Source organism: Pantherophis guttatus, chromosome 4 (genome assembly GCF_059756535.1).
Source record: "Pantherophis guttatus breed Tessera chromosome 4, ASM5975653v1, whole genome shotgun sequence".
NCBI classification, from domain to species: Eukaryota; Metazoa; Chordata; class Lepidosauria; order Squamata; family Colubridae; genus Pantherophis; species Pantherophis guttatus.
The window spans coordinates 56,950,034-56,975,202 of record NC_142066.1 but is presented as its reverse complement, the minus strand read 5'-3'; the positions used below and the strand labels follow the sequence as shown (position 1 = coordinate 56,975,202).

At 41.0% G+C, this 25,169-nt stretch overlaps 1 protein-coding gene across 3 annotated transcripts in view; it reads left to right on the top strand.

Moving 5' to 3' along the window:
• Window positions 1-25,169, top strand: part of ITGA2B (integrin subunit alpha 2b) — a 49,919-nt gene that overhangs the window by 14,657 nt on the left and 10,093 nt on the right. For all 3 annotated transcript variants that reach the window (XM_034416049.3, XM_034416047.3, XM_034416046.3), the window contains 15 exons: window positions 932-979; window positions 1,367-1,410; window positions 2,758-2,817; window positions 3,592-3,644; window positions 8,461-8,672; window positions 10,105-10,287; window positions 11,272-11,317; window positions 12,824-12,916; window positions 13,152-13,207; window positions 14,792-14,943; window positions 16,003-16,128; window positions 17,133-17,200; window positions 21,424-21,571; window positions 22,828-22,911; window positions 24,396-24,475. In XM_034416049.3, the coding sequence (XP_034271940.1) occupies window positions 932-979; window positions 1,367-1,410; window positions 2,758-2,817; window positions 3,592-3,644; window positions 8,461-8,672; window positions 10,105-10,287; window positions 11,272-11,317; window positions 12,824-12,916; window positions 13,152-13,207; window positions 14,792-14,943; window positions 16,003-16,128; window positions 17,133-17,200; window positions 21,424-21,571; window positions 22,828-22,911; window positions 24,396-24,475 (1,453 nt within the window). The remainder of the gene's footprint in view (window positions 1-931; window positions 980-1,366; window positions 1,411-2,757; window positions 2,818-3,591; window positions 3,645-8,460; window positions 8,673-10,104; window positions 10,288-11,271; window positions 11,318-12,823; window positions 12,917-13,151; window positions 13,208-14,791; window positions 14,944-16,002; window positions 16,129-17,132; window positions 17,201-21,423; window positions 21,572-22,827; window positions 22,912-24,395; window positions 24,476-25,169) is intronic.

Sequence of the window (25,169 nt, the reverse complement as noted above, 5' to 3'; positions counted from 1 at the left end):
AATACTCTAGATGGAGAATTCTGTGCTCAAGATCACATTGTTGATGTCTGCTTTTGTTTGGATGAATGCATGCTATAAATGAGAGATAATTTGGTTATTTGATAATCAGCTAGAAACCTTGAGGTTCTAGTCCCGTCTCAAGGAAGCCTTGAGGTTCTAGTCCCGTCTTGGGCAAAAAGCAAGCTGGGTAATTACCTTGGGATAGTTACCTTCTCCCAGCTCCAGGAAGGAGGCAAAGACAAGCCACTTCTAAAAAACCTAGCTAAGAAAACTGCAGAGATTAGTCCAGGCGATCTCCAATAATTTGACACAATAGAACAGAAGAAAAAAAAGTTATAGGTATGTCTTAAGCCAGTGGTCCCCAACTTTTCCATCTTAGCGAACTGGTAGGGATGAGGGTAGGAGGCGGTTTTGTGTGAGTGACAGGCACGTATGTGAGCATGTGTAACTCCATATGTGCAAGCCACGGGTGCCCATGCCCGTCATTTGCACAAATGGAGCTACGCGCATGAGCATGAGTACCTGGCACTTGTGTGCAAATGGAGGTATGCATGCACGCTCACCTGCCATTTGTGCAAATGGGCTGCGGCCTGATAGTGGGCCGACTGCCCAGGGGTTCGGCCCCTGCCTTAAGCAAAAGACAGTTCTCCACTGGGGCATGCTATGCCATGCTAAAATTGTGGAACGTGGAGCCCATGTTCAGATAAAGACTATGTAGAAACACATACTAAGGTGTGCAGAATAAAAATTACCTGATATCTAGATGGTCAAACCTGCTCAAAATGACTTACAATGCTTGCCAACAGGAGCATTGTCATCCTGTTTGATTCCCTAGGGATTATTTTGATTGCCTTGCCCTAGGATTCAGGAAACAGGTACTTCATGTCCAAGTGAGTTGCCCACAAATTGCCCAATCTTTCCTTCCATGCAGGTTACTCTGTGGCTTTGGGGGAGTTTAATGAAGACTCAACGTCACAAGGTAAATGAAGTTTATTTTTCCTCTGAAATTTTCCTCTTAAACTTCCTCTGGAGTTGGTTGGGATCAACAGAGTTAAGAAGAGATCTGCTTCCTGGCTATTTTGTTGTTTAGTGAACTTTATGATCTTTTTGGCAGGAATTTAAAATGAATATTTTAATGTTCACTTCAATTGTTTCCAATCGCATTAGCCAAGAACACCCAGTTTTTCAAGAGTATTTGTTTAATATCTGATTAGGATGTCTAAGCCTCTCTAATCTTAGTACTCCCCACCCAAAATTCAGGAATTTAGTAGGCAACAGGATTTTCAGCATGAATTCCATGCCTAGCTCATGAACGAATTAGCTTGCCAGGTGTTTTGTAACTACTGAGATACCCTTCTATTTGCAGAATATGTAGTGGGCATTCCTAACATGAGCCTGACACAAGGAGCGGTAAGTACAAGACACAAGCAGAAGAAATATGAAGGAAAGGGTGGTGCACTTATTTTGTCTCTTCCAGAGAAAAAAGTGCAAACCAAACATTAACAGCTTATTTACTGTATATAAAGGGCTACTCAGCAGCCTTTTTAGGGAGCTCCTTTAGGCTCAGTTTACATACTCTGAATCTGGACTTGATATTCGATTTATATGCCTTGCATACAGCTAGTCATTTGCATTCTGATGACGCAGATAAACCTCCAGGTGACCTTAACAACTCGCTAAAAGAATGCAAATGACCAGCTGTCTGCAAGGAGTATAAATCCTTCCATTCCCCACCATCCAGAGCTGAAGAAGCTTCTTGAATGAGAAGCGAAACATCTTTAAAGAAAAACCAGAAAGTCCAGTTGCCTCTTGAAAAAGCACCTTTGGGACAACCATGACCTGGATGACTAAGAATCTCCATAGATCCAATATCAAGTCTATATTGGGTTGCATCAGTGGTGGAATTCAAATTTTTTTACTACTGGTTCTGTGGGCATGGCTTGGTGGGCATGGTGTGGCTTGGTGGGCATGGCTTGATGGGTGTGGCAGGGGAAGGATACTGCAAAATCCACATTCCCTCCCCACTCCTGGGGGAAGGATATTGCAAAATCTCCATTCCCACCCCACTCGGGGGCCAGCCAGAAGTGGTATTTGCCGGTTCTCCGAACTACTCAAAATTTTCACTACTGGTTCTCCAGAACCTGTCAGAACCTGCTGAATAGCACCCCTGGGTTGCATGCCTGAGCAATGGCACAGATTATGGTCTCCTTCCATGTATGCAGAGAAACATTTTATATATGTCCCTGTTGCATTTATTCTAGGATTCAACAATAGTTTATTATTTTCTCCCTCCACTGCTCTGAAAACAAGTCTGGGTTCATAAAAAACAGTGACAGTCACATAGCAAGTGTTCCCACTTGTTTTGGGCCAGTGAGCATGTCAGGATCTTTTCTAGGGGGATTTATCCAGAATGGCTGCCACAGGGAATGCTTGTCTATTTGGAATATAGGTTTTTTATGTCCCCAATTCCCTCTTGATCTGGAATTCTTCGTGCTCTACTTCTTATCTCTAGGGGATGCATGAAACCTTTTTGATGGTCAGGCTAGATAACATCTTGGACTCCAGTTCCAATCTGCCAAGCCAGCATGACCAATGGGCAAAGACATGGAAATTTTAGCCAAGCAATATCAGGTTTTCATATTCTTGGATATGAAAATACTGCATATTCTGGTTTCCTGAAAAACATAAATAGCTGGATCTCTTTGAGAGGATAGAGCTTTAATCTACTTGATTCTTTGCCCCCATTTTTTATCTTAGGTGGAAATTCTTACCTGGACCGATAAATTCCACATTCTCTGGACTATCTCCAGTGAGCAGGTAAAAAATAAATCTTTCTCTCACATGGTTTTCTTTGCTTCTTCTGACCCATCAATAACAGTCTAGTGGTTCCTTCCAGATATGTTTGAAATGTACGCTAGCTGGGAATTCTTGCTTTTGTAACCCTACCTGAAAAGCAGGATGCTTGGGAGGACTTCCTTATACTCTTTTCCCAGTTGAAAGGGTGGAGAATAACCAGGAGATTTAGATAATAAATACAGCCACTCTGGTGATGGTGGTGCAGTGGTTAGAGTGCAGTACTGTAGGCTACTTCTGCTGACTGCTGGCTGCCAGCATTTCAGCAGTTCGAGTCTCATTGCCTCAAGGCTGACTCAGCCTTCCATCCTTCCCAGGTTGGTAAAATGAGGACCCAGATTGTTGGGGGCAATATGCTGACTCTGTAAACTGCTTAGAGAGGGCTGTAAAGCACTTTGAAGCGGTATATAAGTCTAAGTGCTCTTGCTATTTTTAATATTACTTACATTTTGCACTATTGCTGATTCTACTCACTTGGTTCATTGTAAACATTTTTCTTCTCATACAGCCTAAAAATACAAATGGGATTGCTGGATAAGTAAACCTGAGTCCTTATTCTTCATGGCTCTTAAAATGTTTTCAGAAGGTCACTGGACTAGTAGAATTGGAAATTAGCCAGTGCTTCCTAACGTAAAGTAATTCCCATGTGGCCATTTCTTTGATGGGAAGGCAAGCTATCATTGTATCAAATACATAAGTTCCCAGGATGGTTTTAACTTCACTTCTTTCCTTTTGCAGGTGGCATCATATTTTGGGCATACAGTGGCAGTTGCTGATATCAATGGAGATGGGTAAGGCCAAAGGAGGGGCCAAAGTAGCTTAAATTTAAATTGCATCTGATTTAGGTGGGGGAGGGGGAATAGCTATTAAATCCACCAAACTTTGGTCTGAAATTAGGGACTTTGTCATCTTGCATTATGAAGGCTTAATACAAAGACTGTTGTAAAAGCAGGGACTCAATGAGTAGATTCAGAAGCATGAGTGCGCTAAAACTAGATACTAGGATGGAAATCCAGGGATGACAGATAATGGGGGTCCCAGACAAGCCCACAAAGTATTAATGCACAATACTTTGTGTATTAAAGCCCACAAATTATTTGGTGAATATGAGCAAGCCTAGCTAACAAGGGTTGTTGCTGCTTGAAAACACCAATCTTTAGGGTTTTTTTTCTCATTGCTTTTTTAAAATAATTATAGCCAAGGAGTTAGCTGCGTAGTCTTAGATGCTGATTTTATTATTTCTACTTTCAAATAAACACCAAAAGACACCTACTGCCAGATACTATGGTTGTCTAAAAAGGGTAGATATATAGCCCCAAGTTTATCATTCAACCCATGAGTACAAGAAGAGGAATGGCAAGAGTGTGAGATTTTTCAGGAAGGTTTTCATTGCTTCATCCCAATTTTATCCAAATCTCTGAAGAGTTGTAATCCTTACATTAGCCTTGTCAGATGCCCTCCAAACATTTCATTCCTTCCACCAACCCTCTTAAACAGCCAGTGTACTGGATGTCCATGAATAGAAATTTTATTCAAATGCTTCAAAAGAGAAAGCCAACTAGAATTCAACACTAAATGCTTGGCTATGTTAACTCTGCCAGTTCATGGTTTAGTGTAATGAGAACGAGAGAAACAGTTTCTTTGGTTTTTTTTTAAAGTTAGAATTTGTAAATACAATAAGAGCATATTAAAAAAAAAAAGAAAGGTAAGAAAAAGAAAGAAAAAGGAAAAACAAAAGTGGATAAAGATAATTTTCTAGATTGTGACAGCAGTTAAGTCCTGATCTGTGTGGACCACATGCTTAGTTTAATATCATAAAGGACAAGCAAGAGAGTAGCCATCCGAAGCACTTTTTCTTCTACAGCTTGATTAGCTGTTAGCAGCAGATAAATAACCATCATAGAGTTTCCTATCCCCATTACCAATTGTAACCACCTCTGTTGGTTGCCCTTGTTTCCAGCCATCTTTCTCAGTGCTCCTCAAGGCACCATTTGATAATCATAGCCAAAAAAGATGTCTGCTGTGGATAGAAATAAAAGACCCTAAATTTTTGAAATTCTCTCTCTCTCTTTAACTTAAATAGTCAATTTGGTAGCTAAATAATTCTGGACATTGATCTTAATGATTCATGTGGCAAGAACTAGTTATTTCCATTATATCACAGGCATCCCAAACGATCCCTTTTGTTCCAATCATCCGCCATTCCATTAAGAACAAGTCCTGCTAAACTAGAAAAACAATCTACTGAATGTGTTTGTTATCTGATTACAAAGAAAGTTTTGAGAATGTAAAGTGTTTTGGTTTCAAGAGCATTTAAATCATAAAATCCTCTTGATTACATGAATAAAATAGAGTTTACTTCTGGGGCCCTGAAGCTACAATCAAATTCTTAGCAGCCACCATAAATGTAGCCAATTGCTCCTGTTTTCTCTGTGTCCTGGTCTGCTAATACAAACCAGGGGCTGACAGTGAGCCCTTTGTCATTGCCTCCTTCATCTACACCTCTCTGAGTGGATATTTGGAGGAGCACTGAATGCAGATCTTTGTAATTTATCCCTAAAGTGCAGCTACAAATGCTAAGTTAGCCAAAAAGTTTACATGCTGAAATTATCTATCAATTGACTTGCTTCCTCCAGTTTTTCTTCCAGGATTTCCTTTTGCATCTAAAGAGATTCATGTGCCCATTTTGGGAATTTGCTGCCCTCTGTTGTCAGCTAGATGTTGTTGAAATTTTGGCAAAGGGAATCCTGATACTCCTACTAGCACCAATAAAAAGATATTATGCAGCTACAATTCTGTCTTTTTATATATATATATATATATGTAACAAATATAACAAATACTCCTAACACCCTTATACTGTTACCAACTTTTTCCATTAAAAGCCTTATCAAACACATTAGAAGTAAGATTGTAATCGGGGCAGGTTTCAAAACCCATCGCTAATGTTTTGTGTGTGGGTGTGGGCGTGTTTCCGCGTGTGTGATGCTTTTGTGCACAGAAGCATCTGAGCGGCTAGGCGTAGCCTCCCGCTGCCACCGCTAACGGTTCACCCAATCTGGGGCAAACAGGTAGCAACCCATCACTGATTGTAATAGTGCCTATTATATTTTTTCACTCAAATTTACATTCCGTAAGTGTGAATCTGCAACAATTAACGAAGAAATAGAGCACAAGTACAAAAGAGTGGCAGAACTCCAATCTAATAACTTTACAGTATTGTAATATGATTTTGTCTACTTTTGCTGGTCCATAAGCTGTTATGATGGTTTCCATTAGACTGGATCAAGATTTAATCAAGCTCTTTGAAATCAATTACATTCATGATTAAGCCTGAACTCAACAATGTTACAATCATTTAGTTTTCATCTTTCATATTGTAAAATATTTGTCATTTGGACTCAATTTTGTTTGAACATACATTAATAATAATTTTTAAAATGTCCTCATTACTATTGAATTAAAGATCAATTAAAGCCATAAAAATAGTGAATCATTTTATAACCTCCAGCAGTGGTATATCTTATATCTCTTATTATCCTCTACTGTAGGTAATGATACAATATGTATCATTGTATATAAATTGTCCCCCTCAGAACGGGCTCGCAATTTGGGTGTCCTCCTACACTCACAGCTAAGATTAGAGCAACATCTGTCAGCTGTGGCTAGGGGGACCTTTGCACAGGTTCGCCTGGTGCACCAATTGCTACCCTACTTGGATCAGGAGGCTCTCCTCACATGCACTCATGCCCTTGTCACCTCATGGTTAGATTATTGCAATGCGCTGTATATGGGGCTACCCTTGAAAAGTGTTCGGAGACTACAGTTGGTCCAGAACGCAGCCACGCGAGCTGTCTTGGGTGCACCTAGGTACAGCCACATTACACCAATTCTCCGTGAGCTGCACTGGCTCCCTATTGGTCTCCGGTCACAATTCAAGGTGTTGGTTATTACCTTTAAAGCCCTACATGGCTCAGGGCCAGGTTATCTTCGAGACCGCCTTCTACCTCATAGCTCCCAGCGACCAATAAGATCCCACAGAGTTGGTCTCCTCCGGGTCCTGTCAGCTAAACAGTGCCGGCTGGCGGGCCCGCGGGGGAGAACCTTCTCTGTGGCTGCCCCAGCTTTCTGGAACCAGTTACTTCCTGACATCCGGACCATCCCCACCCTATTGGCCTTCCGAAAAGCGGTGAAGACCTGGCTTTTCCGGCAGGCCTGGGGCCGTTGATCTCGCTGTTGTGATCTGGTGAGATCCGGCCATGAATGGTGTGAATGGATTTTAATTGTTTTTAATGTTTTAATTTTTAATGTTTTTATATATGGTTTTTAAATGCATTGTAAGCGGCCTTTAGTCTTTGGAGAAAGGTGGCATACAAGTTGGACAAATAAAAAAATAAAAAAATAAAATCATATCCCATTGATTTGTATTGCCTTAATATAGTCATAGAGAGTCAGTTTGGTGTAGTGGTTAAAGGCACTGAATTAAAAATTGGGGTGTGTGAATTGTCACAATGTCCTAGGCACAAAGGCAGGCAGGTAGCCTTAGGCCAGCCATGTTCTCTCAATCCTAGAAAGAAGACAATGGGAAACCCTTCCTGAAAATGTTGCTAAGAAAGTCACAAGGCTTGTCTAATATTCAACAGTCAAGACTAGCTCTAAAATAAACAGGCATACACAAAAACACTATTCCTAAACACAGAAGAAAAGTGCTTCTTTATCCTCTTGTACTGGAAGTATTAATTTATTTTAAAATGGAAACAGAAGAGGCCTAATTTCAGAATGATAGCGTTGAGGTGACAGGCAGAAGCGTCTGTAAGAACACACCTACCATTGATCCTTCTGCTTGCTCTTTACTGATTACAAAACAACATTATTATGCCAGGTCTTACAGGTGTTGATTATTGCCACAATCTCCTTCAAAACAAGATAACTTTCCCTGATCTCAAAACAAATTAGCCTTTTCAGAGAAGAGAAAGGGGAAGGTATCTGGGTTCTCATTAAAATCCAGGCATGATACTAGAGAAGAATCATTGCCTAGATTCTCAGGACTACTCACATAAGAGAATGGTGTGAGTCCTGGGAAACAGTCTAAAAAAGAAACAGCAGAACAGACGTTATTGGAGAATAACAGCCCCCTTGCAGTTTCCCTTACAACTCCAAAGCACATATGTATTCTTGGTCCTGTTTTCCTAGTCTCCTTTATGTAGATGCAGCTTCCAGTAATAAGTACTACACTTCTTAGGTATGTTTCAGTGGTAAGTGGGGTCTGTGAATCTGATACATAACAATGCTGCTGCACATTGTTTATTTCTTTTTTGGAAGAAATTCAAATGATCTCTCAGTGGTGGTGGTGGAAGGAACTATAATTCAGCATTGAAAGAGTATGCAGGACTCCTTATGGAGCAACCATAAGGCCTGCCTGAACCAGTATGCTGGTTCCTATTTTGGCTAGATAGATGCCTCTTGAAAAGTCCATAGTTAGACTTCTGCAAATCTACTGTAATTTAAGGCCTCAGTGTTAGGCAGGTTACACTTACCATTGTTATTTGTATTTGCTTTAACCGAGATGGAGACTGTGCTATGTATAACCTCTTTTCTGTGTCTCAGGAAAGATGACCTTTTAGTGGGTGCCCCTCTTTTCATGGAGCGCCGCTCAGATTGGAAACTCTATGAAGTGGGAAGAGTTTACTTATACCTACAGCGGAGGAGCCCACGCCCTTACAGAACTCCTTGGCAGAAGTTGACTGGCAGAGATGTCTATGGCCGTTTCGGCATGGCTATTGCTCCTTTGGGTGATATAGATCAGGATGGCTACATTGGTAAGAAGGCATGGATGAGAAATAGGGAGGAAAGCAATCTGAAAAATCTCTGTTGTATCTCTGCTCAGCTACCTCCCACTGTTGAAAGAGAGACCACTGTATCATCACATGATCTAGGATTCCTTGTGGCTGAGTCTAGATGTCTATGGATGATATGTTTAGTCTAGTTTTAAATATTTAAATAGTGCCTAGAGTTACCTTGAGATAAGTTGGGCAGCCTATAAATTTTATACATAAACAAACAAGCAAGCATTGGTCCCTGGTCTTAGAATGGTTTAGATGGTAATAAGCATGCATTTGAGGTTGTAAAGAAGCTGCATTCTTCCTTACAGGGAACCTGCTGTCCATGCTGAGATCTTTTTAAAAGATCCACCTGAAAGTAACCTTGGTCATCTGCAGTACCTTTTCACCACCCCATTAGTATCCATGTCTATTGGTCTCTTGGAACCTAAATTTGGAGGATACTCAAAGAGCCCTCAGTTTAAACTTCTATCTTCCTAATGCTTGAAGTTGGTCTTGTCATCAACCGTCTGCCACTGCCCACGGCACAAACATTCATTTATTGTTACAAATAATACAAATGCAAAACGCAAAAACCTATCGTGGTAATGTGGTGGTAGTTGCTGTTTTGCCATGTCCTTATGATTTTGTCTTCATCTAGTCCCTAGCCCTTAGATGAGGCAGACTTAAGGCATCATTCACTATGCTGGGGTTAAAATAATGTTTTATCCTTAAATTAGAATGTCCAATGACAGCTACAAGTGTGTAAAACCTGCTAAGCGTTGCCACTTCTGAAGTAAACTCAATTGGTGGGTGAGATCAGAGAGGTGTTCTCATCTCTACCCAGTCCATCTGTTGCTATTCTGCTGTACCTCCCTAAAAAATTAGATACACTGAATGTACTACTGGTAGTGAAATATCAGAATTGTGCAATGCCATCAGTTGCTCTGCTGGCTGTTCTGTAAATGCTTTAACTTGATAGTCTTGCTAAGTGCAAGACTGATGGATCAACTTCTTGCTCATCTTTGCTTCCTGAGAACAATGAAGAATCTGAAAGTCAATATTAATTGCCTGTATTGAAAAGAAACAAAAAGAAAAGAAAAGAAAAGAAAAGAAAAGAAAAGAAGGAAAATCCTGAGTAAAAATAAAATTAGGCTACCTTTGTGACACCAATCTGTTATTGGTTTCACTTTATTTAACTTGGGCTATGACCAAAGGGGACATGGTGGCTCAGTGGCTAAGACACTGAGCTGGTTGATCGAAAGGTCAGTAGTTCAGTGGTTCGTTTTTGCTAAAGATTGAAGGACAGCAGTTTAATTCAGCATTTGGAAATACCCCTTGTAATGCTTCTCCCCACCCTCCTTTTCTTTTGGCTTTTTCATCTTGTATTTTCCCCATGGAAAATATTTGCCATTATATTTTGTTTCCACAGACATAGCCATAGGAGCACCCTTTGCGGGCAAAGATGGAGGTGGCCAGGTTTACATCTACTGTGGGCACAGTGAAGGACTGAGCGCATCGCCAAGCCAAATCCTCAAGAGTCCTTTTTCTGAGTCTGCTGGTTTTGGCTTTGCCATCCGTGGAGCCTCTGACATTGATTTTAATGGCTATCCTGGTAATACAATATTTTGTTATGTCATATACTTAGCCTAATCTGTAAGAGCCGTGCTGGCGCAGTGGTTAGAATGCTGCAGGCTACTTCTGCTGATTGCTGATTGCCAGTAGTTTGACAGTTTAAATCTCACCAGGCTTAAGGTTGACTCAGCCTTCCATCCTTCCAAGGTCGGTAAAATGAGGATTTAGCTTGTTGGGGACAATATGCTGACACTGAAAACCGCTTAGAGAGGGCTGTAAAGCATTGTGAAGCAGTATATAAAGCTAAGTGCTATTGCTATTTGAACCAAAGTAGAACAATGCTGAAGTTTCCCAAAAGTTTTATTTTGATCTCAACCAGCTTTCCTCTAGCATGGCCCTTTTAAGTGCATGATAACTTCCATTGATGACTTCTATCACTATTATTGTTGTTGTTGTTGTTGTTGTTGTTTAACATATGATGAAAACATGACAGAGAGAAGTAAACATACAGTATTTACACAATCCACATAGTTATATATAAAACTTCTATGGGGGATATGGCAATGGTCTTGTAGCTGGATGTCCAGTTCAGCTACCGAAGCGATCACCCCTGGTATTGCTTCCTGTAGATCTTCTAAAGAACCAGAGAATGCATGTCCTGGGCAGTCTTGCACAATATGTTTAATAGTGTATATATCAGCATGACAATCACAATAAGGGGAATGACTTCCATAATTCCAAACTAGCATGATCTTTGGTCTTGTTGACTAGAAACTATAAACCAGACCAATGTAGGAGAACGTAGTTAGGGACAAACTAATTTAGGCCACAGGTAGATTGCAAAAGATGTTTTAATTAGTCAAAGATACGAATATGTGAAAAATCCTGTGCTTTTTACAAGGAAAGCTTAGATTGACTGCTATTCTTTTCAGTGAGATGGGTAGCACTGGGGGCTCAGAATGATGATTGGTGGAATGCTGCATCCTTAATCCCCTCTGTTTTTTATCTTCTTCTTCACACCCAGATGTGCTAGTTGGTGCTTTCAGAACCAACAAGGTAGCTGTCTACAGGTGAGTGAGTATGGCCAAGACCTTTGGATCTCATAGTTTGAAGTGCAGCTACCTGTCAGTGCTTTTTTTCTGAAATTTGTGGCATCATCTTTCTTTTTCAAGAACTGTCATATGTTCTTTCAAGAGCCCCCACTCTTTAGGGAAACATACTGGACACTTGCTGAAAGGGTTGCAAAGAATTTGTACCAATTGGTTTAGTGTGGGGACTAGAAAATGTCTGGAAAATGGCAAAGTCTCTTCATTTTGACATAAGTTTTTTTCTATGCTACTTTTCTCTTATGGATGGAAAGGAAGAGGTGAATGATAATCTCTTCCTCTTTTTTATTTTTCATTTTTACTTAACAAATGCCTGTGAATTTATAAATGAAGATGAAATTGTGTAGAAAGAAAAAGAATTCAAGGAACTATTGAAAAGGCAAAAGGGTGCCTAAAAATCTTATTTAATATTGTTTTGCCAAATTCAAAAATATAGAACTGTTTACAATATAGGATTTTGTTATATCCTATTGATTGGGGGGGGATGGGACTTGTTGTAATTATGAATAAGCTAGAATTTTGCCATAGGAAACACTAAGTTAAATTACAAATATGGTAATTTCCTAGCCAAAACTTACAGAGTTATGGTGTTTGTTGTTCTTACTTTGCAAATAGAATTGTTGAGTTTGCACTTTGACAAGTTTGGTGATTGTGGAAAGAAAACTAATTGAGAAAAGAAACAGTTCTAAGCAATAGTGATGTATCACCTGAATATCTTGGAAAATGTCTTAGCATTTTTTCCATCTTGTGCCCAAAACTGAATCTTTTTTTTTTTTTTTTTTACTAAAATCAAGCCTATAAAAGCTATTCCCTATATCTAGGTGGGTGAAAAGTGACCTTATATCTAAGGATTAAAACTAATTAGAGGCCACCCAAATCTATTATACTGCATCATAGTTTTGCACATAACTTAGTGTCAAACTTCACAAAAGCATATGCTGGCATTCCCGAACCTGAAGGCTTTCAGATATGGTGGGAATTCTACAGTTCTTGTCTCCACTCACACAGAAGCCCTTTGGCTGAGAAAAGTTGATATACACCCAAGCACAGGGGAAAAGGAAAGAGAACCTGCAATCAAAGTAGGTCCACTCAGAGGAAGGTCTGAGTGATGTGATGCTGCTCTTGACACCAGAACTTCTTTCTTTAATGCAGTGTCTTCTAATGGGTTGATCTATTGCTCCCATCAGCTGTAGAAAAACACTACAGAAGGGCATGAAATTGGAAAAGACTGGCCCAGCGTACGGATACTGTTGAATTAGTAGTTAAAAGCAGAAAATGTTATTGTAGAGAAATTTTACCCATCCATCAGGATATGTCCATGACTAGAAATTTTGGAAAAGTCCTTTGTCTCATTCACCAACAATGAGTAAGAGGATTTCTGACATTGCCACAGATCCTTTAGTTTATCCATTTATCCCAGCTGCATATACACCTATGCACCTATAATAATGCTATGTTTGTCTTTCTTAGAGCTCAGCCAATGATTACACTCAAAGCCCACCTTTCCATACCTGATGTGCTTGATTCAGAGTCGAAAACATGCCCAGGAGCACAGGCCAGCTGGTAAGCATAGCGGGAAGGATATCCATGTTCAGGTCAAATTCCCACTCTATACATGCACAAGACACTTCACCCTCAAATAAATTCATGAAATTAATAATTTATTTAAACATATAATAAAATTTACAATTGTACAGGTGGGGTTCAGAAAAGCGGGTTCTATGGTTAGTTATTTTTCAGTTAGGTATGCTCTGTTTGATCTGTAAAATGAACCTCGTCTTTTTCCTCATCAATGCAGCTTCAACATCCAGATGTGTGTACGAATGTTAGGAAAGAACATTCCATCAGAAATTGGTGAGTGTTGAACCAGTAATTTGGAGGAACAGAGGCCATTGTGGTCATGATCATGTACATCAGGGGCGGAAAACTTGCTGCCCTTGGGCCAGATGCGTCACGTACTGGCCACCCCTATGTCCGGTTTAGCAAAGGGGGGAAAGTCACAATATATCATGTGGTGATGCCATAACAATGCGAGTTTGACACCCCTGATGTACATAGATAACAAGAGGAATTAGGTAAAAATCAAGACAATATAAATCCTGAGGTTTGAGGGTTCTTCAAGATGAAAGATTTTTCAGAAACTTGGAAGCAATACCCTACAGCAGTATTTCTAAAGCTTAACAACTTTAAGGTATGTGGACCAGTAGTTGGTTTCAAATCCCGTTGCTACCGGTTCACTCGCGCACAACACTTCTGCGCGTGCACAGAAGCTTCTGCACATGCGCAGAGACATCCGGGCGGGTGGGCAGAGCCTCCCACCACCGCCACTACTGGTTGCCCGATCCAGGGTGAACCAGTAGCCACCCACTACTGATATGGACGTCAAGTCCCAGAATTCCCCAGCCAGCCATGATGATTGGGGATTCTAGGAGTTGAAGCCACACATCTTAAAATTGCCAAGATTGAGAAACACTAGTGTAGAGATAGTATTGCAGACAACACAATTTTTCTTACTGCGCAGTCTCTGATGAGATAGGATTAACTAGATTCAGTAGTCCCTTAAGCAATATTTGTAGAAAGTTAAGAACTATCATGTTTCCCCAAAAATAAGACCTGTCTTACATTTTTTTGAACCCTGAAATAAGCGCTTGGCCTTATTGCGATGTGCTCAAAAGCCCAATTGGGCTTATTATCAGGGGATGTCTTGTTTTGGGGGGGGGGAAACAGCATAGTTCTCTTAAGACAGTTAACAAATGTGTGTAGCTTTGCCTCATTGCCACAGGCTTCTTTTTGTGCCCACAGTTTTTCTATGACCAGAGCAACTTTAGAATTTAATTTTTAATATGTGCATGAAAACATGGTTGTTTATTAACCTATCAGCATGTTTAGCACTTCAGAAAAAAAACAACAACAGGATGAATCTGTTTCTTAACTCAGCTGTGCCAGAAATGAAATTAAAGAGAAAGCAGCTGAAATTAAGAAGTGAGTTATTAAATCGTATTTCCCACCCATCCACCTTTCCACCTTGGTTTATTTTGGCATTAGTTGTAGTAGTAAATGGGGGAAGGATCTTAATCTAATGCCCCATAGAATGCTGGATCAATTCCCCTTAATCCTAAGCAACATAGTATTGCTGTCAGATAGCACTTCTGGACGGTACTCAAGTTAGACGGTGGTCTTAAATCGCTATGTGAGTGTACAGTCTTTCCGTTACACATTCCTTAATCTTCTGGAAACTCACATATCCATAATGAACAAAATAAGTATGGACTATAAGAACACTGCAGATGTTTGAGCCAAAAGCCTTGTCTTGTACAACAAAAGATAAGTGTTTTATATTCTAGTTATCAACATGTATAGTATACTGTAGATTGTGGTTTTTCTATTAATCTTCATCAGACTCATGTTATTTTCTGCCTGTTTCCTTGTGTCTGCTAGAACTAAACACAGAGCTACAGCTGGATCATATGAAGCAGAAATTTGGGAGGCGGGTTTTATTGCTGCAAACCAACCAACCAAGCCAGTTATTCCAACTGAAATTGTCCAAAAAAATTCCCCTGACTTGTAAGAATGTCACGGCTTACTTACGGGTAGGTATCTCAGGCATCAAAAGCGTGTCTTTGTTTCGGTGTGCATGTGTTTGGAATAGTAGGAAAGGCTTGAGCAGTAGTTGGAAATTATGTTCATCTTTGAACGTTGCAGCCCAAGATTTGCAGAGAAATAAAGAAGGCTGAGTGCATTTTCCCTTCTGTAATTTGGGAAGTACCAAGGCCACCTTCTTATGTTTGAACTTTTAATCTGTTGTTTTACAAGTCTGATCTTGGAGGTTTTGGCCCATTTGTGGTACTTTCCTGTCTTGGAATAAAATTATTTATGCTATTGTTATATCAATCTCCCAACATCTTCAGAAAGGGGAGCAACTTCCAGATGTGAATGATCTACAAATCCCAGAAGCCACAGCCAGCAACCATGACTAATGGCGAAGGATTTTAAGAGTCACCGTTCAATAAAAACTGGATAGTTTCTATTATTTTTTTCTAAAAAATATGGTTGGTATCTTTGCTTTTGGCAAAGCTCCCGCATATTTTTACTGCATCAAATCAAAAATAATTTCATTATGGCTATTTATGTTAGCCTACTACAATGCAGAGGTTAACCATTCCATTGTGATGTTGAACATGTGAGGATTTCCTCACATGCTCAACAATGAGATTGGGAGTCTCCCAATGAGATTGAGAGACTGTTTCCTGATCAGACTTTGCTCGTAGAATTATAGAGATGAGAAACAGTGTTATGGATACTAGAGTTACCGCCTTTTTGTTTTGGCAGGACTTTTGTGTCTTTCAGTTTGACAAGTACTACTTAACTCTTTTGTGCCTCTAGAAATTTCTCTTTGCAGAGATGAGAATTTGTGGCTTCTAGAAAATCAGAAGTTCCCCACCTCTTTGTTAGAGTTACAAATCTTCCAGAAAGATGTAATTTGAGCACACATTTTCAATTGGATGTCCTCCAGATTTGTCAAATTACAGCTCCAAATTTACCAGGTGGAGGTGATGGAGTTGTAGTCCCACACACCTGGAAGGCATCCAGCTGGGAAAAACTTAACCCATGGGATCTGTAAACTGCTTTTTACATACTCCCCTTCCCAGGATCAAGCTGATTTCAAAGACAAACTGAGTGCCATTGTTGTGAGTCTCAACTTCAGTTTGGCATCCTTCTCCAGAACTGGAATTCTGCAGCCTATTCTGTCTGGCCAATTGATGGTCCAGGAACAGGTGAGACTTCTTTCTTCTTCAGCTCAAAGCAAAGTGCACTGGGAACTACCACATTAATTATGGTTTTTAATATGAAGCTTATGAATTTGGTTTTCAATATGATATCGTAGTTATTATTTTGATAAGTGGTTTGCTTGTTTGTTTCCTTGTCTGAATGCTTGTTGAGCTCTAAATAAGTTTATCTCTAAAATAAGTATTTCCAAAGAGGTGGCTTTGGGAAACGTAGCCTATGCAATGCATGCCCAAGAACAAGTCTGAGTAGATAGAATATTCCTCTTCAGAACTACATTCCACACATCACAAATTGTAGATCATAGACAATAATACACTGTTGAGTCTTAAGGTGCCATGAGAATTTTGATGCTGTTATTACGAATATAAATTTGAATTATTTAGCTAGTCCCTGTTTATAGAGAGATTGGAGCAGTCCTTTATGATCTTGGATACCAGCTTTTAATTAGAGATTATGTATGTCATGTGGAAAGAAAATAGGTTTTGTACATAAAAGGTTTGCAGACTGAAGGCCCTGGTGGATTTAAATGCAACTTCCAGAGCGCCTCCAAAAGTTGCCACCAAATTATATTTTTTAATGTGAAAGAAGGGGAAAACGATTGAATAGAAGGGACCTAGTTATATTAATTGTAAACACAAATATAATGTTAATTCAGTTGAAAAGGAGATTAATCTAAATTAGATCTAGTTTTTGTCTGGCTTCATTTACTTATTTATCATGAAATTATCTCATTAAAGAGATGGGCAATTGCAGCGGTAGTGTATGTACAGTAGATAGTTAACTGGACTTAGTGAGAGGTTCTGCATGTTTGAATTTTCTACTTCATATCTGATATCTTCATATCTCCAGATTGAAGGGGTTTTCTTACGTATTTCTTAGCTAGGAATCACAAAGAATAGCATGGATTGTGTATGTAGCAGTCCATGTTCTCCTCCAAATTGTATTTGCTATTCATTCAGTGATAGCTGTTTAGGTTTCCTCTTATCCACAGACCCGCATCATTCTAGATTGTGGAGAAGACAACATCTGCATTCCAGATCTCAAACTCTCTGCTCACACGTAAGCACCAATAGTTTAGACTGAGTTGGCCATTATTGCTGAGGGGTGAGGAAAAAAAGCATAGTAATATGCTGATAATGTTTGTAATTTTTCTATGTCTTTTATTATTTATTTTATTAAACATGGCTGCCAATTTCACAGAAAGCAATTCTAGGCAGCCATCTTTTGTAGGATTTCCATAAATCCCCAGTAGTAAACCATGTCATCAAATTGCAGAAGTGACCTAGTTTATGAGAAGGACAAAGGTCACCATCACTAATTTTTTTTATTATGATACTTAAAAATAATTTTATTGGTCCATTTTTAAATAAGTATATATAATATAAAATGAACAATTCACCCCAAGCAATGAAAATTATTATTATTATTATTATTATTATTATTATTATTATTATTATTTATTTATTTATTTATTTATTTTGTATACCGCCCTTCTCCGAAGGACTCGGGGCGGTAAACAGCCAGCAGATAAAATACAGAAAATACAAAAATAAAAAAAATATTTAAAAACCAATTAAATTAATTTGGCCCACAGTTAAAACACCCCCATATTAAAAACCCATAATTTAGCAATTTAAAATTAAAGCAACTTAAAAAATATGGTCAGGTCAGCCCTGCTTGATGAAACAAAAACGTCTTTAAGTCATAGCGGAAAATGCGCAGATCCGGGATCCGCCGTATCTCCGGGGGCAACTCGTTTCAGAGGGTCAGTGCCCCCACAGAGAAGGCTCTCCCCCTGGGGGCCACCAGCCGACATTGTTTGGCCGACGGAACCCTGAGGAGCCCCTCTCTGTGGGAGTGTACTGGTTGGTGGGAGGCTACTGGTGGCAGAAGCCGGTCTCGTAAATACCCGGGCCCTAAGCGCTCTAAAGGTGGTAACCAATACCTTGAAGCGCACCTGGAAGACCACTGTAAGCCAGTGCAGCTCGCACAGGAGAGGTGTTACATGGGAGCGCCGAGTCGCCCCCATCACCACCTGCGCGGCCGCATTCTGGACCAGTTGGAGCCTCCGGGTGTTCCTCAAGGGGAGCCCCATGTAGAGAGCATTACAGTAGTCCAAGCGGGACGTGACGAGGGCATGAGTGACCGTGCGTAAGGCATCCCGATCCAAAAAGGGATGCAACTGGTGGATCAGGCGAACCTGATAAAAAGCTCCCCTGGCCACAGCCATCATATGCTCTTCCAAAGACAGCCGTGTATCCAGGAGGACACCCAAGTTGCGAGCCCTCTCTGTGGGGGCCAACAACTCACCCCCAAAAGTCAGCGATGGTACCAATTGACTATATCGGGATGCCGAAAGCCACAGCCGCTCGGTCTTGGACGGGTTGAGCCTGAGCCTGTTTTTCCCCATCCAGATCCGCACGGCCTCCAGGCACCAGGACATCACATCAAGGGCATCGTTGGGGTGGTCCGGGCTGGAGATGTACAGTTGAGTATCATCAGCGTACAGATGACACTTCACCCTGAAACCACGGATGATCTCACCCAGCGGCTTCACATAAATATTGAACAGAAGGGGCAAGAGAACCGACCCTTGCAGCAACCCACACACAAGGCGCCTCGATGTCGATCTCTGTCCCCTTGTCAACACGAACTGCGACCGGTTGGAGAGGAAGGAGGAGAACCACCGCAACACGGTGCCCCCTTTCCCCACCCCCTCCAGTTGGTGCAGCATGATACCATGGTCGATGGTATCAAAAGCCGCCGAGAGATCTAATAGGACCAGGACAGAGGAACAATCCCTGTCCTGAGCCCTCCAGAGATCATCCACCAACATGACGAATGCTGTTTCCATGCTGTGCCCAGGCCTGAAACCCGACTGGAACAGATCTAGATAAACCGTTTCCTCCAGGAATCGGGGAAACTGTCACGCCACCACACTCTCAACAACCTTCGCCACAAAGCGAAGGTTGGAGACAGGACGATAATTTGCTAATACAGCCTGGTCCAGGGAAGGCTTCTTAAGGAGGGGCCTCACCACCGCCTCCTTCAAGGTGGCGGGGAAGTTATCCTCACTCAAAGATGCATTGATAATCCCCTGGAGCCAGCCTCGTGTAACCTCCCGGGAGGCCAGTACCAACCAGGAGGGACACGGGTCCAGTAAACATGTGGCCGCACTAAGCCTGCCCAGAATCCTGTCCACGTCCTTGGGAGCCACAGGGTCAAACTCCTCCCAAATAACATTCTCAAGGCGCACCTCCGTCACCCCGACTGAAACTACCCAGTCAGAGTCCAATCCTTCCCGAATCTGAGCGATTTTGTCATACAGATATTGCACAAAGTCCTCAGCTCTTCCGTGTAAGGGATCATCCCTCGCTCCCTGATGGAGTAGGAAGCGGGTCACCCTAAACAGAGTGGCTGGGCGATTATCTGATGACGCGATAAGAGCGGAGAAATACTCATATTTTGCCGCTTTTATCATCACTAGGTAGGTCTTAATATGAGACCTCACCAGTGTCTGGTCGGATTCGGATTGGCTGGCCCTCCAACTGCTCTCTAGGTGTCTTTTCTGGCGCTTCATTTCCCTAAGCTCCTTGGAGAACCAGGGAGCCACATGGGATTGGCACCGGGTCAGAGGCTGCAAAGGCACGATGTGATCCAAGGCTCCGGTGGCCGCCCTATCCCAGGCGGCCACCAGGTCCTTGGTCGAATCATGAGCCAGAACCTCAGGAAATGGCCCAAGCTCCCTCTGGAATCCATCCGGATCCATCAGGAGCCTGGGGTTGAACCACCTAACCGGTTCCACCTCCCTGCGGCGGGGGGCAGTAGTACAGAAATCCAGTCGGAGGAGCGAATGATCAGACCATGACAAGAGTTCGATGACTACATCCCCTATATCTAGATCATTCAGCCACTGACCTGAGACAAAAATCAGGTCCAGAGTGTGTCCCCCTGTGTGCATCGGGTCATGAACTACCTGGGTCAGGTCCATAGCCGTATGGAAGCCATGAACTCCCAAGCCACTTCCAATGTCTCGCCGACGGACGGCAGGTTAAATCCCCCATGACCATAAGTCTGGGGTATCCACCGCCACCCCGGCTATCACATCGAGCAGCTCGAGCAGGGCCGCTGCTATGTGGCAGGGAGCCAGGTACACAGTCAGCAGGTCCATCTGAACCCCATGACCCCACTTCACAAGGAGGGACTCACATCCGGCTATCTGAGGAACAGTGGCCTCCCTCGAGGCCACAACAAAAGAAAACATAGAAACAAGAAACCATAGTTGTAATTAAAAATATATTCCAAGTTCATCTGAGGTCTTTAAAAGGAGACACTAAGCTTTCACCCTAACCTGTCCAATTTCCAGTTGACAGATTATATAATTTTCTCAAAAATTGCTAAATCACACATCAGTGGAATCCAATTCATGATATCTAGGATTATATCATTTTTCCATCTCATAAGTATTATGATACCACAAATATAGCATTTTTCCTTCTGCTAATTCCATTTTTCCTATTCCTAGTGCACAAAAAATCATCTTTGTTTGGAACATACTAAATTCAAAGTTAAGAAATGGATGGTTAAGAAATAGAAAATATAAATAAATAACAATAAATACATTTGGATATGTTAAATTCAAGGTACTAAATTCAAAGTACATTATGAGTATCTTTAAAAACCAACGTTTTCCCAATCTGTAATCATATTGTATAACATTACTTCAAAAGAAGTAAAATGACCATAACATTAAGGTGCCCTCAAATTTTGTGCAATACCAGAAATTTGTCAGTGAATATGATACTTATAGTTTCAATTAACACTGTTAAGACATTGCAAGAAAAATATTTTCTGATGATTGAGTTGGCTGGAAGCTCAGATTTACCAAATATTTCTGCAGAAATCTACATTAGTATTCATATAATTCTTAACAATCTGGGTGAGACAGTCAGATCTTTAGTACAAAGTAGACTTATGCAAAAAATGATGCTGAATTTTATATCTTCCTTTTCCTTTAGACAGTTCAAGAATCATATGCCATTCATTTTCTTAAATGAATAAAGAAAGGCAGTCAAATATCAATGAGTGGGAAGGAGAAATATGTCCTTTCTAATCCAGCAAAATGTTTCAACTTCCACCCGGTCTTCCAGTTGACCTTGCTGCATATTCAAACCTCAATCAACAATTTTGTCCCGCCAATTGCAATATTCTAATTCCTGATGCAAAAAGAATAATGCAGCCATTATTTAGTATTCTTTCCTTTCTATGTTGTTATGTCTCAGGAATGAAGCTTTCCTACTTATTGGAGCTGAGAATGTGGTTCTCATTCAGATTACAGCAACAAATGCTGGAGAAGGAGCCTATGAAACTGAGTTAGTAGCGGAGCTGCCATTTGGGGCTTACTTCCAAAGAGCTAACAGCAGCACACAGGTGAGGTCAGATACAATTGTTGAATTTTAGCTTCCAGCATTAGTCACTAAATGGCATTTTGGCTAAAGTTGCTATGAATTGCACTTCAGGAATATCTGAAGGCCAATTTACCCACCATGGATAAAAGGTTTTGTCACTGTGGCTAAATGTTGATCCAAAAAATGCAATCTTGTAGTCTTTTATGTCTCTTATGGAATTGAGCCAAGAAAAACAAATTTTTCACCTTGTTTATTCCATTCTTAAAAGTGTGTTTTAAACATTATTTCCTAAAAATATTTATATTTTCTTGCATCTTGTGATCACAGGTCAACCCTGAGTTGGCTGAAAGCTCAGATTTACCAAACTTGATCAACCTTTGGATCAACCCTCCTCTCTGAAGGAGATGGATGGTTAAGAAATAGAAAATATAAATAAATAACAATAAATACATTTGGATATGTTAAATTATATGCAGTACATTTGATTGAGAGTGTCTAAAATCAATTGCTGCATATTAAAGAACTCTGCCATATAACAGTGCTCAGGCTCTAGATCAGGGGTCAGCAACCTGCAGCTCTAAAGCTGCATGTCGCTCTTTTATCCCTCTGCTGTGGCTCCCTGTCGCTGGTCGGAGCCACAATTTGGAGAGGAGCTTCCATTTAAGGGGGAAAGCATGGCATCCCAGGAGGAGACTCTATGGCAAGGGGCGGGTTTTCTGGTTGGCTCAACAATTGATAAGGCTTTTGGTTAGGACAAGTAGAGGAAAAAAGACACCACACTAGGAGGAGTCTCTATGGTGGGGGAACTGGACTTCCGGTCGGCTCCAGAATTGAACGGGGGGCTTCCTGTTAGGACTTTTGTGGCTCTTTCAGGGTTTAAGGTTGCTGACCCCTGCTCTAGATTGTAGGTATACTCTTATACTCTTCAAGTGTCTTTCAGTTATACTGCTATTGTTGCAAGTGTCCTAATTCAAAGCCATCTAGGATTTTTTATTTTTTTTTGCAACTGGAAAGCCCACATAGATGCATTACAAGCTTTTCTGAGATTTAACAATCTTTCTTTGATTCTGATTTGTTTTGTGCTAAAATGGATGAGAAAATCTACCATATATAACAAATTTAATTTTGCTTCAAAAGGGGGTTCTGATGTCCTAGAAACAACCTTTCCAGTTGAGTAGCAATAGTATGAAAATTCTTCCATTCATTTTGTCATAGTGCTGATTCAGTCTTCCAAGGTTAAGTATACCTGAACATACACTCCATCCCTTTTGCCTGCAGAAACTGATCTGTAATTTCCGCAAGACGAATGAAACCCAATTGGTGTCTTGTGAAGTGGGCAACCCAATGAAATCCCACACAGAGGTAGGGGATTAATTTCTAAAATGGACTTGTTTTCAAGTTTGCTCTGAAGTCTGAAAAAGTAGCAAAAATCTAGAAAGGAATGAAAAAAATGTTTTTCTCCATGTAATAGACAAAAATATACTACAGTTCCTTTAACTTGGCAAATAGAATCAAATAGATTCTATTCAAAACCAATGCTTTTTCCACCAATGCATGACACTTTTATTTATTTATTTTCATATAAACAGAACAGAATTGTTACTAATATCTTTTATTTATTTTATTTATTTTTATTTATTTTATTAAATTTGTATACCGCCCTACTCCCGAAGGACTCAGGGCGGTGAACAGCCATAAAATAAAACATGTAGATACAAAATTTAAAATAGAGATAAAACTAATTAAATAGATTTGGCTGAGACATTTTAAAACCCCAATAAATTAAAACCAAATTTAAAATTCCATTTAAAAGAGGAAAAGTTTAGGTCAGGCCAGCTTGATGGAATAAAAACGTCTTAAGCGTGCGACGGAAGGTACGCAGATCCGGAATCCTCCGTATCTCCGGGGGGAGCTCGTTCCAGATCATAGGTGCCCCCACAGAGAAGGCTCTTCCCCTGGGGGCCGCCAGTCGACATTGTTTGGCTGACGGCACCCGGAGGAGCCCCTCTCTATGGGAGCGTACTGGCCGGTGGGAGGCTATTGGTGGCAGCAGGCGGTCCCGTAAATAGCCAGGTCCTAAGCCATGGAGCGCTTTAAAGGTGATAACCAAGACCTTGAAGCGCACTCGGAAGACCACCGGGAGCCAGTGCAGCTCGCACAGGAGAGGCGTTACATGGGAGCGCCACGTTGCTCCCATCACCACCCGCGCGGCCGCACTCTGTGCCAGCTGGAGCCTCCGAGTGCTCCTCAAGGGGAGCCCCATGTAGAGAGCGTTACAATAGTCCAGACGGGAGGTGACGAGGGCATGAGTGACCGTGCGTAACGAGTCCCGATCCAGAAAGGGACGCAACTGGCGAATCAGGCGGACCTGATAAAAAATCCTCCCGGTCACGGCCGTCAAGTGCTCTTCTAAAGACAGCTGTGAATCCAGGAGGACACCCAAGTTGCGAACCCTCTCCGTGGGGGCCAATGCTTCGCCCCCAATAGTCAGCGATGGCGCCAGCTGACTATATCGGGACGTCGGAAACCACAGCCACTCAGTCTTGGATGGGTTGAGTCTGAGCCTGTTTCTCCCCATCCAGATCCGTACGGCCTCCAGGCACCGGGACATCTTTTGATTAACACATAAAAAGGCAGAATTATTATGACATGTCTTATCTGATTCATATTATACCACAAATAAATCCATAGTCTAGCATCTACTGGAACATAGGTAAATTATTGAGAAATCGTAGCACAAAGCAAACCATTGTTTTTTTCTTAACCTATTTGTCTTAAACTCTCCTCGATACCTTGATTTTAATGTGGTCATTCTCACCTTTCTTCTTGCCCCTTATTATTTACAGATCAAAATGGATTTGGAACTAAGTATCAGCCAGTTAGAAGATGCCAATAGTAGCATTGCCTTCGTGCTACAACTCAAGAGGTAACACTCAGCCATGTTTCACTGGCTTACTCTCTGAAACCAATTTCTGCCTTTAAACTGAAGCTTCCCAAATGAACTACAACTTCTGAATTCCAAGCCATTATCATGCAACACATTTCCATGAAAATTATAATCCAGGCAGATTTGGTGGTGCTAGACTGGAATTGCTATTGTACCAGTGTCCTTCAGCACTCTCTGATCAAAACCCAGAGAAACTGCCCTATATCTTTTTTATCTTTTTTTTTGTTTCATTAAAAAAAAGTTAAAATACAAATTCCAAAAATTTTTACAGAAACAAGCAAACAAAATAATACACAAAACAAACAAGACATTGAAAAAAGTGCATTGAATTCATGTGCATACATGAACCCATATACACACATTATCCTCCCTATCTAAATACTGATACTCCTTCCTCAACATAGCTGATGAATGGTAGGTACTTTTCTTTTTTCTGTTGACAATATACTGATTTTGCTGCCAAAGTTGGTTCTTTGGCAATACTGCTCCCTAGATTTGAATGGGAGCATTTAGGAATGGCCCAAGATGGCTTTTGGACAGCCATGAATCCTCATGGGAAGAGGAATCTTAAAGATTGCAGTTCTATGTGGTAGTGGTTCCACTGTTGGAACAATCAGGAAGTCAGCAGTCATCCATCTTTCCTCTTGTCAGCTCATTTTCTTAAGTGTGCCTG